This window comes from Podarcis muralis, chromosome 13 (genome assembly GCF_964188315.1).
Source record: "Podarcis muralis chromosome 13, rPodMur119.hap1.1, whole genome shotgun sequence".
Classification (NCBI taxonomy): Eukaryota; Metazoa; Chordata; class Lepidosauria; order Squamata; family Lacertidae; genus Podarcis; species Podarcis muralis.
Window position 1 is genome coordinate 55,290,327 of NC_135667.1, and position 15,913 is coordinate 55,306,239.

General features: G+C 44.5%; 1 protein-coding gene and 1 long non-coding RNA gene across 4 annotated transcripts in view; one reads left to right on the forward strand and one right to left on the reverse strand.

Annotated features, from left to right (window-relative positions):
* COL15A1 (collagen type XV alpha 1 chain) overlaps positions 1–15,913 on the reverse strand; it is a 129,329-nt gene that overhangs the window by 71,469 nt on the left and 41,947 nt on the right. For 2 of the 3 annotated variants that reach the window (XM_028702494.2, XM_028702495.2), the window contains exons 1-7: positions 15,297–15,674; positions 9,343–9,890; positions 6,374–6,448; positions 5,732–5,821; positions 2,133–2,277; positions 1,701–1,819; positions 1,041–1,169 (exon numbers count right to left, since the gene is read on the reverse strand). In XM_028702494.2, coding sequence (XP_028558327.2) covers positions 1,041–1,169; positions 1,701–1,819; positions 2,133–2,277; positions 5,732–5,821; positions 6,374–6,448; positions 9,343–9,890; positions 15,297–15,672 — 1,482 coding nt within the window. In that variant the 5' untranslated portion in view covers positions 15,673–15,674. Of the gene's footprint in view, positions 1–1,040; positions 1,170–1,700; positions 1,820–2,132; positions 2,278–5,731; positions 5,822–6,373; positions 6,449–9,342; positions 9,891–15,296; positions 15,675–15,913 lie in introns of those variants that run through there. The other variant, XM_077917642.1, reaches the window with a different exon arrangement.
* On the forward strand, positions 785–5,730 carry LOC144325170 (uncharacterized). The gene is made up of 2 exons (XR_013390497.1): positions 785–935; positions 5,378–5,730. It is a non-coding gene; the product is annotated as an uncharacterized LOC144325170 (long non-coding RNA).

Genomic DNA, 15,913 nt, shown 5'->3' on the forward strand with positions numbered 1-15,913 from the left:
GTTAAAACGCCTCACTGCTTGGTAGGGTTCAGTTAAAATCATTTATCTCACATTGTGTCCATTTTAATTAGTGTCCAAAAGACTTCCCATTTCTGCAATTTTTTCACATCCACATTCATTTAATACAGTGGAACCTTGGTTGTGGAACATAATCTGTTCCAGAAGACTGTTTGACTTCCTAAACGCTTGACAACTGAGGCGCAATTGCCGGTTGGCAAAATCCATTGAAAAATGGAGAAACGCGCCTCGGAAGCTATTCGACTTCTAGGTTGTCGGCATTCAAAAACCGAAACGTTCAACTTCTGAAGCATCAACGACCAAAGTTCCACTGTACTGTTCTTCTTCCTCTTAGAAGCATTTTCACTCCTTACCTGTCCTCACTACCCTCAACCCCTCAATGCCCTTTAATTCCACATGTTGTGGCAATCTGCATAGTGTTCTTCACAACATCACAATGTTCTGCCTGATGTGATGGCATCACAGATACACAAAGACAAAAAATATTTTTATGTGTTTATTATTTAATGACATGGGTTGCTGCAGCCAACGGAATTTAACAACATTGTGTGGACAAATGAGACCAAAGCAAATTAGGACCAAGTATAAAAGAAAAGAAAAATGTGCTAAAAAGAAGTAGAAGAGTTTGGATTTGATATCCCACTTTATCACTACCCTAAGGAGTCTCAAAGCAGCTAACATTCTCCTTTCCCTTCCTCCCCACAACAAACACTCTGTGAGGTGAGTGGGGCAGAGAGACCTCAGAGAAGTGAGACTTGCCCAAGGTCACCCAGCAGCTGCATGTGGAGGAGCGGAGACGCGAACCCGGTTCACCAGATTACGAATCGACCGCTCTTAACCACTACACCACACTGGCTCACCCAGGGGAAGAGAAAAGAGTGTTGAATAACCTTGAAACGGTGCAAATGCACATCAAGGTGAGTATTTTTGTTAGCATTTTATGGCTGTATCCAATTATGCTGCTCACAAAAGCAGAAAACATTCTGCACAGATCTAGTGTTCCGTGAGAGTGCAATACTTACAGGTTTACCATCCAGTCCAGGCTTTCCAGGAAGCCCGGGTTGTCCAGCAGTCCCGGGTTCTGCTTCATCCAGGCCTGCTTTTCCTGGTGGTCCTTCCTCTCCCCTTTCACCTTTTTCACCTTTTTGGCCCTTCAGGTAGAAAATATACAGTTATGGCTATGAGCCTAAACTTATTTATTTGGAACTCATCCCCATTTGGAACAAATGGGTTTGCTTCTGAATAAACATGGCTAGATCTGGACAGTGAACTTTATTTTCGTACTTTAAGGCATAACTGAAATTAAAGAGACTGTGCAACCTAAGTAAGGGATGCTTTGGTGAGGGTGGGGTGGGGGGTGCAGCAGGGGCAGGGCAGGACTTCCCTATTTGCCACAAGCAGTGAAACAGGACAAGCCACCCCTGATTTGGAGTTCCGTATATTCATGCACAATTGTGTGGAAGAAAGTTGTTAGTGTGAAACATCCCTGGCATGCTGCATTCCGTGGGAAGGGCAGCCTATTCCCCACACCAGCCCCTCCAAGGAAGGAATCCAAGGACAACTTTGGACCACAATCCGAAACATGTTTACTCAGAGGTAAGCCCCACTGAGTCCAGCAGGTCTGATTCCCAAGTAAGTGGATGACGGATTGCAGCCTTACTCCTGCAGGAAACCATACTTGCCTTTTCTCTGCCTGTAACTTGCAGAAAGCCATCAGGAGGCTGAGGTGCTGTTTTTAATATTTCCTGAGCCATAGTGGTAAGTTCACTTTCCTGTTTTCTCATTTCTGTAGTGGTTAAACCTAAAGGGGTGGGAGGCAGAAATTGCATGCGTCATAAAAATATGCAAGAGACTGCATAATAAAACATCATCTGTCAGGAATGACATAATGGTGTTGATTTGGTTCATCGGGGGGATGGGGACGGGGACGGGGACGGGGAGCACTGAAAAAAATAACAGTAAATGACAATACCGAAAAATAAAGCAAAAGACAAATTCTAAGCTGAAAACAACTGTGGGTTGTTGTTTTTTAAAGGTAGTGTTTAACTAAAATGATCATAACACTCTAATCTACAATTAAACTGACACAAGCAAAGAGTTTAAAATTACAGTGCCTTGTTCTTGGACTTTAGTTGGTCCCAAAGTTGCTTCTAAGAGATGGTGGCCTGAAAACTCCATCTCTTCGGAATGAGGTGCTGTGGTTGGCGGGGCGCCTACAGGTCCAGCTGTTGTTTCTTCAGATACATTCTGAGTCAGGTGCTAGACAGGAATGCAAGGCAAATGTTATCTGGATATTATTACTGGGAAAACACATTGTTGTGAGAGGCAGAGCATAAATCTGTGTGCTTTGTTCTTTTTCAAGGTACTTTTGGATCCATGACAATGCTATTTCCCCCCCTAAACATCACTTTCTTTGTAGATAATAATCGAATAAATAATCAAAAGTGTGTGAACTAGAGGGTGTGGTTGGCCCATGAAAGTAACTCTGCTGAGCTAACACACCTAATAAAGGTAAAGGTAAAGGTACCCCTGCCCGGACGGGCCAGTCTTGACAGACTCTAGGGTTGTGCGCTCATCTCACTCTAGAGGCCGGGAGCCAGCGCTGTCCGCAGACACTTCCGGGTCACGTGGCCAGCGTGACAAAGCTACTCTGGTGAGCCAGAGCCGCACACGGAAACGCCGTTTACCTTCCCGCTGGTAAGCGGTCCCTATTTATCTACTTGCACCTGGGGGTGCTTTCGAACTGCTAGGTTGGCAGGCGCTGGGACTGAGCAGCGGGAGCGCACCCCGCAGCGGGGATTCGAACCGCTGACCATGCGATCGGCAAGCCCTAGGCGCTGAGGTTTTACCCACAGCGCCACCCGCGTCCCATAACACACCCAATAAGTTAGAAGTAATACCAGCGGAGGCTGGTTCATTAGGCCAATTACCAGTGGGAATTGTAAGCAAAAAGTGCAAAAGTTTCCTCCAAATTCACAAAACTCTTAAAGCCTCAGACTTTTCTGTTTCCCGCACACTCCTGAGCCCTCCATTCAAACTTAGAGAGGTACATATTTCAGTCAATCTCCTGTTCTCTGCCAATCAGCTCTTTGCCCTGTTCAGCCAGTCCCAATCCAAAACATTGCTATGGCCAGCAGGTCCCTTCCATCGATCTCCAAACAGAACAATTCCTTCTAGAGGGATATTTCCCTTGCCTGAAAAAGCGGACATTTTTATGAGCTAAAAACACCTGCGTGTGAAAAACTTAGTGCAGTTGTGTTTGTTACAGGAGCATTTGCAAAGTGATCTAGTAGGCAACCGTGGCACCAAAAAGCAGCTTTATCTGCCTGGCAGCTGGGTTGTGTAAAAGTATGGCCCTTCATTTGCTTCACTCTATGCTTCCAGCTTTGGACAGCTTGCTTGGTTGTTTGCAGTGCTCCTGTGTGAACATCCACTTTCCAAAAGCATCTGTTGGGTGACTCTGCTGGCTATTATATACAGTCTTGAGCTCTGCTTTGGCATTTGGCAAGGAAGAACACACTGAGATCCCGTGAGCATTCTCTGCAGCCAGTATATAAATCCAGGGACTTGTTGGCATGTAGACACTTCACAGCTGGCAAAAACGTTTTAAGTTTCGTTAGCGGCAGCATAAATCTTGGGAAATTCAACGCACTGAAGTTCTCTCTAGCATGCCCTTTTAAGTCCATGGGTATTTAACATACCATTTTTTTAAAAATGAAGCTATGAATCCTCCTCAAAGGAGAAAAAAAACAACTTTCCCATTAAATTCTTACAGCTTTAAAAAACGGATCACTTCACGAGGCTTTCTGGCTTATGATTGTTTGGCTTCAAAATCTACACAATGTAAAACATGGGGTGATTATTGCACACAAAGAGCCTTAGTGTAGCTGTAATGAGGGCTTCACACAAACTGCTCTTTGTCTGGAGGCGGAATGAGGGGCAGAAGACGGTTGCCAAAGGAGCGAGTGAAGAGGCTACATATAGGATAGTACTTGTCTTTAAGCCATGAAATCACTTCTCCTCTCAGCTTCATTCCTTGGTATTGCATTAGTTCAGCGTCTGCATCTGCTGGGAAAGTATTTTATCCCTCTGAAGTATCTTAAGGGAGACCCGTCAAGATTCAACTTGATTCCCTGATGCAATATACAAAAAACCTGAAGCCTAGAATCTACATGCTAGCACATTAGAGCGCATTATAGTTCATATTAATATTACTCCCTGCTTTAAATAACTATTATAAATAAGTTAGGCAGCGGACACAGGGAAAATCCTAATCTTTATGGAATCATTCACATTACTGGATAGGAAAAGCACAGTGTACAAAACGCATTTCTGTATATATAAATGTTTAGACTAACATAGTCTATCTTTATTTTTGCCTAACAAATAATTCTGATGCAATTCTGGAGCTCCCTGCTCTACAAAAAACAACTGGTGAATTTTAAGGGAAGCAAAAATGGCTTGGTAAGAGTAGTAAAACTTGCCAGTGGGGGGTGGAGGTGGGATTCCACATACCTGTATTCTATTCAATTTCAAGGTGATTGGGGCAGATTGTAGCAATGGTATAACATGGAAAGAAGTCATCACCCACCATTAATTAGGGTATGCTTCCAGGTATCATTCCAATTAGCAACAATAGTGTCCAAACAGAAATTGCAACCAAAATATCTGATAGAAGAACTTCCTGCTGTAGCTTTTGAGTGTCCCTATTGCTGTGATTCTGTCTCTCATACCATTACAAGGTGATTGGAACGAGAACTTCACCCACTAGGACATTTGGGTGGTGGGTCGGTGGCTGTCGGTCAGTAGCAAAACATTGTAAGTGGAAACATCCTTACTATCACAAACTATTACTTGTAGGTACAGAGGACGGACTTTCTGGGAATGAGAAATAACCCTTTTAATGTCATTTACTTATTTATCTGTTGAATTTATATACTGCCCTATGCCCAGAGGTCTCAGGGCGGTCATGAACCGTATTTACAACACAAACAACAGAAATGATGTTTTGAATTAAAGTTAAATTGATATAATCATAAGCATATCATTTTGGCTTTGCCAGCTATGACTTTCAGTGCATAGAACATTATTTTGCACATTAATAGGAAGCCACTACAATAAGGCCAGTGGTGCCTACTTGAATAAAATATTGGGGGAGCCCAGGTAAGTCCCGCCCTGCATAATTGTTCACATGACACGGTGCATGCACACCAATTGAACAGCAATGCTCATCAACTTTGCCCTGTCCCTGGCCCCCTCAAATATTTTATTAGGAGAGCAGGCGAAGACCCCTTGGCCCTTAGGAGTTGGCTCCAATGGATAAAGCTGAACAAGATCTAAATCATTCCTCTTCTTCCAGGCCATTATGTTGTTATCCACAGCAGTGACCAGTGGAGGAATGACGGCTGGGAGCAGCGCAGAGAAAAGAAACTCCATGTAGCAGCACTGCCGGATGCCTTCATCTGCCCCAGCTGCAGCAAAACATGTTTCTCCCTTATCAGTCTCTACAACCACAGCAAGTGCTGTAACTCACCCATGCTTTGACTTCACCCCCAAAGGCGCAATCCTCATTGTCTCCTGAGACAGACAGACGCCAACAACAAAAAGTTATGATGCCATGTATTTTTGTGTTTTTACACTGTCAATTGTCCTATGATCCTTGGATGAATGGCAGTGTAGAAATTTAATAAATAATCACTATCCTAATACTTACTGGGGCTTGTGAGGGCCGAATGATTTCTTGCGTCTCAGGGACACCCTCCTGTTCTTGAATGCTGTTGTAGCCACTGCTTTCTCCTGAAGCCTATGAGAAACGGGCAGGCCACAATGAAGAATTTAGGTCATGCCCACATGAGGAATTCCATAAGTAGTTTGTGTGCGCAAGCCTTAGCAATTTGCACAGACACATGTATGTTCAAAGCATTAATTACTTCATTAAGTAAGATAAAAGAATAAATCCTAGACTATCCATCTCTGGTGCAGTCAGCTGTTGCTGCATGTAGTTCCAAGTTGATACTCAATGAACACAACCCTTGTAAAGACGTATTAAATCAAACATACATCAAACAATTTAGCCTGTTGCAGCAAAAAGTGAGTGTGCAAGATCTTGCACAATTTCATCTCACCCATAACTGGTGAAGCGAAAACAGGCACCTCCCCCCAGCTATTTTCCTACCCAGGGGGAGTGTAAATCAAGGTTTGTGACCCTCAGCTGAAGAGCTGGGCACACTGGGAGCTGTAAGCAACTTTTAATAAAAAGCGAGGACTCCTGCTTTTGCTGTGGAAACAGCTGTATCAAAACCAAGCTTCCAATCCTTGTTGTAACTGCAGAAAATGCATACAGGGAAGTACTCACATATGGGTCATCATCCTCACACTGGTCCTCGGTAGCTCTTGGATCCGATTTGATTGTGAGCTGCTGGATGGAGCCCTGAAAGGAAGCAGAAGAGCCAGTCAAGGTGACATTCTGTATAATTAATCCCACCAAGAGCAGGGGACTGGACACTTTGGGTGGTGGCTGCTGTCTTTGAAAAGAACGGATGTAGATGAATTAACTGCGATATAAAGGACTGTGGGCAATGAAAGAAAAGGATGGGGGATTGTGGCTATTTTCAGATACCTAATGGCTGTCATGAGAAAGAGAGAGATTAAACTAAGAATATAAGGCGGCCCTGTTGGATCAGGCCAGTGGCCCGTCTAGTCCAGCATTCTGTTCTCACAGTGGCCAACCCGGTGCCCACGCGAAGGCCGCAAGCAAGACCTGAGCACAACAGCAGCTGCTCATCCTGCCGTTTCCAGCAACTGTTATTCAGCAGTGTACTGCCTCTACTGAACTCCAATCCTGCTTGTGGCGATCACCAGTGGCGTAGCGTGGGTTGTCAGCACCCGGGGCAAGGCAAGTAATTTGCGCCCCCTAACTCATAGATTTTAGCACTCGAGTGCGAGCGCGCCCTCCCCAGATGTTGCGCCCGGTGCGGCCGGCCCCCCCTGCACCCCCCACGCTACGCCACTGGCGATCACACAGGGTCTCCGGACGTTTAACGGTCTATTGATCCCTGTGCCACCACGGTGCTTGCTTCCCCGCTGCCACCAACCAGTTACTCTCTGGTAAAACACTGAGTCCAGTCAGTTGTTAAAAGTGAACCAAAAAAAACAAGTTTATTTTATAAACAAGTTTATGGTTTCTCACATAATATTCCTTTCAGTATATTAACTTTAGTTTCTTTACTGGCGTATACCTTCCTAATACCTTCTGACTATCTCAACTGTTTGACTAACTCCTCTTAACAAATTCTCTCCATCTCTCGCATCAGACTAGCCCAACCCACAGACTTATCTCCTCTGTCTCTTCTAACTCCAGACTGTCTTCTCAACCACCCTAACTCTAACTCCTCCAAAAAAAAACCCTCTGTGCGTAAAACCTTATACACAGTTAACTCTGCCCCCTGGGTTCCCATTGGTTAGTCATTTTACAATTACTTAACCCTTTCCTTATGAACCCAGTATGATGTCACACACCTAGGAGGACCTTGGTAGAGACACATGCCCGACTGGCAAGTTCTCTCCCTCCTGGTTGGTTGTTTGGGAGCTTCAAAAGCTTTCTTCAGCCTGAACATCACAGCGACTGATACCAAAAGGCATTAGCACGCTTACAAACCTGCAGAGTATTGGCAGTTTGTGTAACAGAACTCAGTAGCACAGCGTTTTGACTAGCGTTTTACATATAATACACTCGGAGCATTCTGACTTAGCTCCTTCCTCTTTCTCATCAGGCAGCAAAGAGAAAGAGAACAAGGGTTCAATCGTCCCACTTCACAGAACACAGTAACACAAAACATCCTGTCTTCTTCACTTCCCACACTGTGGAATGAAAACACACACCGTCATGTGATAGACAACAATCTCATGACTGCAAACACGGAGCAAGAATCCTAACACAGGTTTGGATGTGGGCTGGGCCAGGGGGCGCAACTGACGGAGCAGGAAGGCTTCCCTCAGGTCCACGCCCAGGCCATTTAAGCAGCCCATATTTGGGGTCCTCACCTGGGTTTTTCCCTAGTCAAGGACACAAAATCGCATATGAGTATATGCAAATTCATGTCCTCTTTTTTGAGTGGAACAGAAGACTCAATCCAGACATACATGCATTGAGCCTAGAAAATCCTGTTGGCATCTTTGTGTTCTGTTCTGGTCACCACACCTCAAAAAGGATATTGCAGAGCTGGGAAAGGTGCAGAAAAAGACAAGCAACCTTGTCAAGGAACTGGAGCAAATCTTAACATTTTGGACACTATTGGGGGGGGGGGAGTAAAAGGGAACATGACAGAGGTCCATAAAACTATGCACAGTGTGGAGAAAATAGAGAAGTTTTTCTCTTCTCACACAACACTCAGAGTCACCCAATAAAGCTGAATCCTGGAAGATTTGGGACAGACAAAAGGGAGTATTTCTTCACACAGCACATGGTTAAACAATGGAGTTTGCTACTACAAGATGTAGTGAGGGCTGCCAACTTGGGGATTAGATACAATTGTGGAGGATAAAGCTGTCAGTGACTACTAGTCATGAAGGCTATGCGCTGCTTCTGAATACCAGTTGCTATGGAAAGGAATAACCCATTTCCAGCACATGTCATAATTAAGTTCCATCTCATTTCTTCACTAATGTGTAACTGTTTTAAAAAAATAAAAGTCCATATGAAAATACCTATTTTATCATAAAATAGTTAAATCTCAGTATATGCCTTTCTAAACATATTTTATATTAAAAAAAAAAACCATTTTAAAATGCATTTGGGTGTGTTTTTGAGCAAAGTTCAGGGAAGTGTGAAACAGAAGGGATAACTGCCTTCTGATCCGTCTATCAGAATGGTATGTGGAGATTGGGTCAGTTCACTTAAAAATGCAGCCCCTCCACCCCCTGCTAGGATTCTCCCCCCCCCCCCATAATCACCCTTAGTAACTAAGAGTTTGCCTTCCAGGTGCCAGTATCAATTCTCCTTGTCTCAAGAACCATCAGGGCCGGCCCTACCATTAGGCAGAATGAGACAACTGGCTGAAGCAGCGGATGCTGAGGGTCAGGGAGCAGGCAGAGCTTTGTGTGCCAAGCTGGCTTGCTGCCTATTGGTGCAGCATATGAAGGTGTCCCCAAACCCGTGCCAGTACAGTCAGCTTCTGTACGTGGAATGGGATGGTGGTGCTGCCATCTTGCCCTTTTCCTTGGGCATGTCTTGGGCTGGCCCTGAGACCAAACCTCTTTCCTGTAGAACCGCTGTGATAGACTAGCTGCAGAATAATCCACACATTTACTACATGGTGTACTTACGGTGAATCTTTCCAGTCCTGTCGCTCCAGCGTTGCCAACAAATATTCCTGAGCTCGATTCAAAGAGCAAGGGCTGATCTGATCTCTGAAACTGCACCCTGTGATATTCCTCGCAGTCCATAAACAATGCAATGTCGTTGCCCTGTACAGCTATTGTAAAGCGATTCCATTTGTTGGTCATCACTGGGACTTTAAACGAAGCAGCTTCTCGGGATATGTGGGAACCGGGCTCAGTGTAGTACTTAATTATTCTCTGGGTGTTGTCATCCACAGGCGATAGTCTGGCTCCCAAATAAATTGTCTTCTGAAAGGCATCCGTTACAGCGAACAAGACACCTCCACGGTCGCTGTTTGGTTTGACGGTGACGGCGATAGCAAAGTCTCTGTAGAAGGGTTGAGGTATCAGAGTCCTTGTCAGACGGCCAATGTTAGCCTCTGGCCCAAAACTGTATGCTGGAAACCCTCCATAACCGGTAATGAAGGAGACAGACGGTGGCAGCGGGACTCCGATTAGTTCGGTGAGATCAAGGTGCTCCTTTGACCCTCTTTCTGTAACACAAAACAAAAGAGCATGCAGTCAGGATTCTATCCAACTTTTCAGGAAGAGCCATAAGCTTGTTCCAACCTTGCCAAATTCTCCTGAGCAGTTAGAGAAAAGCCACTCAGATGGTTAAGCAATAGACACTTTTTCATTTTTTTTATACTGTTAAATGTCATTTACAGATGGGTAGCCGTGTTGGTCTGCCATAGTCGAAACAAAAAAAATTCCTTCCAGTAGCACCTTAAAGACCAACTAAGTTAGTTCTTGGTATGAGCTTTCGTGTGCATGCACACTTCTTCAGAAGTGTGCATGCACACGAAAGCTCATACCAAGAACTAACTTAGTTGGTCTTTAAGGTGCTACTGGAAGGAATTTTTTTTGTTAAATGTCATGTAACTTTAAACGTAGACCATCGGTACTGAGCTTCTGTTGTTTTTTTGCCTTTTGTTTCTGCATTGGTTTTCATCCTTCCCTGGGACCTGGACACCCACAACTCCCCTTGCAAAATAGCAGGAGGGGGTAATGAGTAGCACAGAACCAGCAAGTGTGTGTGCCTAACCCATTCTTTCTCTTCTCTGGGCATCAAGAGATGGTGGGACAGCTGATCTACAGAGCAGATCAGTCACAGAAGCACACCACCCACCTGCCATTTCTTTGCTGCACATTCCCTCTGACACATACAGTGGTACCTCAGTTTTTGAACAGCTTAGTTCACAACCACTTGGAACCTGAACAATGCACAACCAGAAGTAAGTGTTCTGGTTATCGAACTTTTTTTCGGAAGCTGAACGTGCTCCGTTTTGAGTCTCCTTGTGTTTCCTGTTGTGCTGCTAATTTGCGTCCCCCCATTGTAATTCAAGCCTTCCATTTCCGATTGCAGTGTTCTGAGGTGATATTTGGAGCTTATATTTGGTGCTTCTGTTTTTGCTAGTTATTTTGCGTTTTTTGTTTTGAGGCTTTTTCAGTTAATTTGTTTTAGGGACTGTGTGGATCCTAGTTCTGCTACTGATTGATTGATTGATTGATTGATTGATTGATTATGTGACTGCGGAGATGGATAAAAGCCATCCAAACAATGACTATCATCAGCACAAGTAAGAAAAAAAGTAATTTTAATTTTTATCATCTACAATACTGTTTTATTTATTTTATAGTACAGTACCTTGACTACTGGGATGCGTGTGGCGCTGTGGGTTAAACCACAGAGCCTAGGACTTGCCATTCAGAAGGTCGGCGGTTTGAATCCCCGCAACGGGGTGAGCTCCCGTTGCTCGGTCCCTGCTCCTCCAACCTAGCAGTTTGAAAGCACGTCAAAGTCAAGTAGATAAATACCTTCCAGCGGGAAGGTAAACGGCGTTTCCGTGCGCTGCTCTGGTTTGCCAGAAGCGGCTTAGTCATGCTGGCCACATGACCCGGAAGCTGTACGCCGGCTCCCTCGGCCAATAAAGCGAGATGAGCGCCGCAACCCCAGAGTCGGCCACGACTGGACCTAATGGTCAGGGGTCCCTTTACCTTTACCTTGATTATTACTTTCATTTTATGGATCAATGGTCTCGTTAGATAGTAAAATTCATGTTAAATTGCTGTTTTATGGGTTGTTTTTAAAAGTCTGGAACGGATTAATTCGTTTTTCATTACTTTCTATGGAAAAGTGTGCCTTGGTTTTGGAACGCTTTGGTTTTGGAACAGACGTCCAGAATGGATTAAGTTTGAGAACCAAGGTACCACTATAGTTCCACCCTTGCTGTATTGCACTGTGCACCAAGCATTGAACACGGTCTGAAAACCGTGCTCCGAGGCAAGTAGTTCTGCTGTGAAGTTACAACATTTCTGGCACATAGCTTGGTGCCCTGATCTCTTCCCTCAGACTGCAGGCTCTCCCTCTTCCTTAGAAACACCCTCATTTCCCTTCATTCAACAGAGAGGTGGTAGAACCGCTGGCTCCCAAAGCTCTCAGGCTGTCCCTTCCAAAAACTGGGGAAACCTGATTGCATGTTGCATTTGTGTTTTTCAAAGAACTCTTTGGCACTGACAAATCTAGTACAAAATCAGGGGGACCAGGAGATTTGGGGTTATCTGGAATGACTCAAAGAGTAGAAATGAAACACAGGCTCAACTGGTGTGAGGGAAGGGCTAGCCAAAATCTGTTGCTAATACGTTTGAATGTATGGCTGGCAGCACAATCTTTACAAGGTTTCCTTTTGTTTAAATTACACAGAGCAGAGTACAGGAAAGTGCAGTCTAATCCCCTCCATTATAGAACAGCTTTATATTAATCCTTTGGAACACATAATCCAGCTTGTCTACATAGTTTGAAATGAAGCAAGAAAAAAAATGCAAGTATAGACTGTAAAGGAAAAGACAAAATGGAAAGATTTCATCCTTGGAGTGTATTGAGTTTCTGGAATTCTCTTCATAAATCCCACTAATAGACTGGTTTATTTCATGTATTTTGAACTATTTTATTTAGCTGGTAGTACTTTGCACGATCTCTTATATTGTGATTTGATTTTAAAAATAATAATTGAATGCCTGTATGGAGTAACTTAGCTGCACTTTTTTGAAGGTTTCCCAGTGATACCAATAACACGTCATCATAATGCCATAAATTAATAAATATTAATCTGATAAGGTCATGGAGAATATCAGCATTTCTCTCAAATAAATTAATATAACAATGAAAGAGAAGTCTTCCCTTCATTGGCACATAAGCATAGAAGGTACGGTGCCTCCCCAGCAGAACGTAAGATTAGGGCAGGTTGGTATATGGAAAGACTTTCCATCAAGTATTCTGGTCCCAAACTGAATTATTGACCCATGCTGCTGTGGTACTGCAATCCCCGTAATTAAATAATGTGGAATTTTTCATTAGTGTGTCATTTTTCCTGAATGAGAAGATGGTGGTGATTGTTTTAATGTATTTGATACACTGAGATCCAGGGCCTTATAGTGGTTCCCTCATTGTGAGAGGCAACGTTACAGGGAACCAGGCAGAGGGCCTTCTTGGTAGTAGCACCCTCCCTGTGGAACGCCTTCCTGCCAGATGTCAAGGAAATGAACCACTATTTGACTTTTAGAAGACATCAGAAGGCAGCCCTGTATCGGGAAGCTTTCACTGTTTGATGTTCTACTGTGCTTAATGTTTTTAATTTGTTGGAAGCCACCCAGAGCGGCCGGGGCAGCCCCGTCAGATGGGCGGCATATCTATAATAACTTATTATTATCAAAATTTATATACTGCTCACTCAACAGAAAACCTCTAAGAGGTTTACAAACAAAATGCTCTAAACAGGATCATTATAGCCATCACACAAATTATGCAGAGAAACCAATAATTAATCTTCCAACAATTAAACAAGCGAAATGAAGCCATAGGAACATGAAGACATACTAAATTTAATTGTGGGAGTGGCGAGCCCCCCCCCCCCCGAAGTTAGAAGTTATCCACTTTGTCCTCTGTGCCATCATGCCATTTTTCATCATTTAAATCATGGGTAGGCAAACTAAGGCCCAGGGGCCAGATCCAGCCCAATCGCCTTTTCATACCGCCCTGAAGACAGCCCAGGAATCAGCATGTTTTTTCATGAGTAGAATGTGTCCTTTTATTTAAAATGCATCTCTGGGTTATTGGTGGGGCATAGGAATTCGTTCATCTTTCCCCCCCCAAAAAAAAAAATAGTCCAGGGCACCACAAGGTCTGAGGGACAGTGGACCGGCGCCCTGCTGAAAAAGTTTGCTGACCCCTGATTTAAATCAATCCTTCGAAGCTGCTGACTGCTCCATAGTAGAAAAATTAAGTCTTCTGAGAGGAGAGTTTTTGAAATTGGGTGTAGGGAAAAGGTCATCTGAAACTACCTCCCTTGGCCCCCAGAGCTTTATTTAAAAAAAAAATATGTGCTGGCACTCACCATGAAGTTGTTACAGTAAGTGCCACACTTTTCACGTTGGGGGGAGGTGCCAGTACTGAGTACCCCTGAGTACCCCCAGAACGAAATAAAAAAGCACTGCCATTTCCCCTCCAGAAGTCTCTTGGGAACTGTGCTACATGATGTCATTGCACCAGGCACACACGGCAGACACCTAGAGCAAGGCCACCACTGGTAAATTAGTCTCCCCACCTCCGAAAAGTTAACCCCCTTAAAAGCTCTGCTAAAATACCTCCCCAAATTTTGCCACTTACAAATGACTGGCAAAATTACAAGTACGTTTTGCCTCATTGCTAAGCTAAACCCCAATCAAACAGCTGCATTTGTGGGGGGGGGGGGGAATGAATCGATAGACCAACCATGGACCTCTCAGCATAATACAGTTTGGCCTACTGTGCCAGTCTTTTCTGAGCCATGAGTGGTCCTAACCAGCCTCGTCCACAATTGCACCCATGCTTTGTATAAGGAAACACATATGGACCCTACAGCCTGCCAATATGGCTGGCAACAATTTCTATGACCAGAGCTGTTTCCCATGCCTGGGCCATCCTTGCTGAGCACTAATGCAACATCAGTGAGGGGTGGGGCACATGGCCTGTGGTTTCAGCACACCAAGAAGTACTGGAAAGAGGGATGTTACAATGGCTGCCACTATACTGAGGTTACAGCAGGTAATAGCAAAAAAGCCCTTTAATGGGGGGGGGGAGAGAGAGAGAGAGAGTGGGGTGCGTGTGTCTTTTGATACGACCCTATCCCCACGGCTTAAGGTAGGTAATAACATTCATTGCAATTCATTTGCATAATAAACCTGCTGAATAGAAAGGCAACTTATTATTCCAGTCTTACAAAAGAGCAACTGAGGGTGAGGGCTTGCCCATAATTCCACTTCTCCTGTCCCTAGAAAGCATGGGTCTGAGTGGTTTTCCATTTGTCCTGCCACTCCCCCCAGGAAAAACTGAAGAAGAAGAGTTTGGATTTGATATCCCGCTTTATCACTACCCTAGGGAGTCTCAAAGCGGCTAACATTCTCCTTTCCCTTCCTCCCCCACAACAAACACTCTGTGAGGTGAGTGAGGCTGAGAGACTTCAAGGAAGTATGACTGGCCCAAGGTCACCCAGCAGCTGCATGTGGAGGAGTGGAGACGCGAACCCGGTTCCCCAGATTATGAGTCCACTGCTCTTAACCACTACACCACACTGGCTCTCCAAAACTGCTCTTTAGTGCTGAATCGGAACAAACGTCAACCTGCAGAAAAAAACCAATGGATGTTTATTTTGATTTAGTGTTAAATAAGCAGCGTGTTTCTCTGGGAGGGGGAGATCAGTGGGGCAAGCAGAAGTATGGACGAGCCCTGAGAAATAAGACCACCCAACAGAAGACCACCCAACAACTGATCAGAAATTAGAATCAAGGTCTCTCTCCACTGATCACAAGAAAACCAGCAGTCCACTTTGCTGGGGCAATCTCTTATTTTACAGTTAATGTACCTGCTTTCTTCTGTTTCCACATATTTATTTTCTCCGCTGTTCTGTACTCCAGATCCAATTCCATAGGTGTTTTCCTAGGAAAATGCACGGCTATTTTTCCAGTAGCTAAGGTAGGTTTGGAAGGTACACCAGCAACATGTGACGCCATGCCAGTGGTATCCCATGCTGCCGAAACTGCTGAGCGGGCCCCAGTCTCCCTCAATGCCCAGCCACTGGTTGAATATATCCTTGGCGTGGGAGAAGTAACAGGACTGGCGGTCACTGGCAAAGGTGAAATAGCCGTCCCAGGAGAGCCCCACAGCTGTTGCCACCACCATTGTCCTTGTACCAGGCCAGATGGCATTAGGAGAAACAGCCAGGCAAGTTTAGCAAGCATCTTCTGTTGACAAAGGGTCAAAATTCCTTTCTGCTTCAACATCTACAACTGGCCTGTCAGAGTGAAAAGAAGCAACTTCATCCTTCTGCCTGTTTTAAAAGAAGCTCTATCTCCATATTATTCTCCCTGTATCAGCTTTTTGATGGAAGGACGGTGGGAGGCGGGGGCTTGCCCTTCTCAAAATCCAACTGGTCCTCTTAAATGGTTCTAACAAGCCTTCATCCTTCTGCAAAGCCTGTTA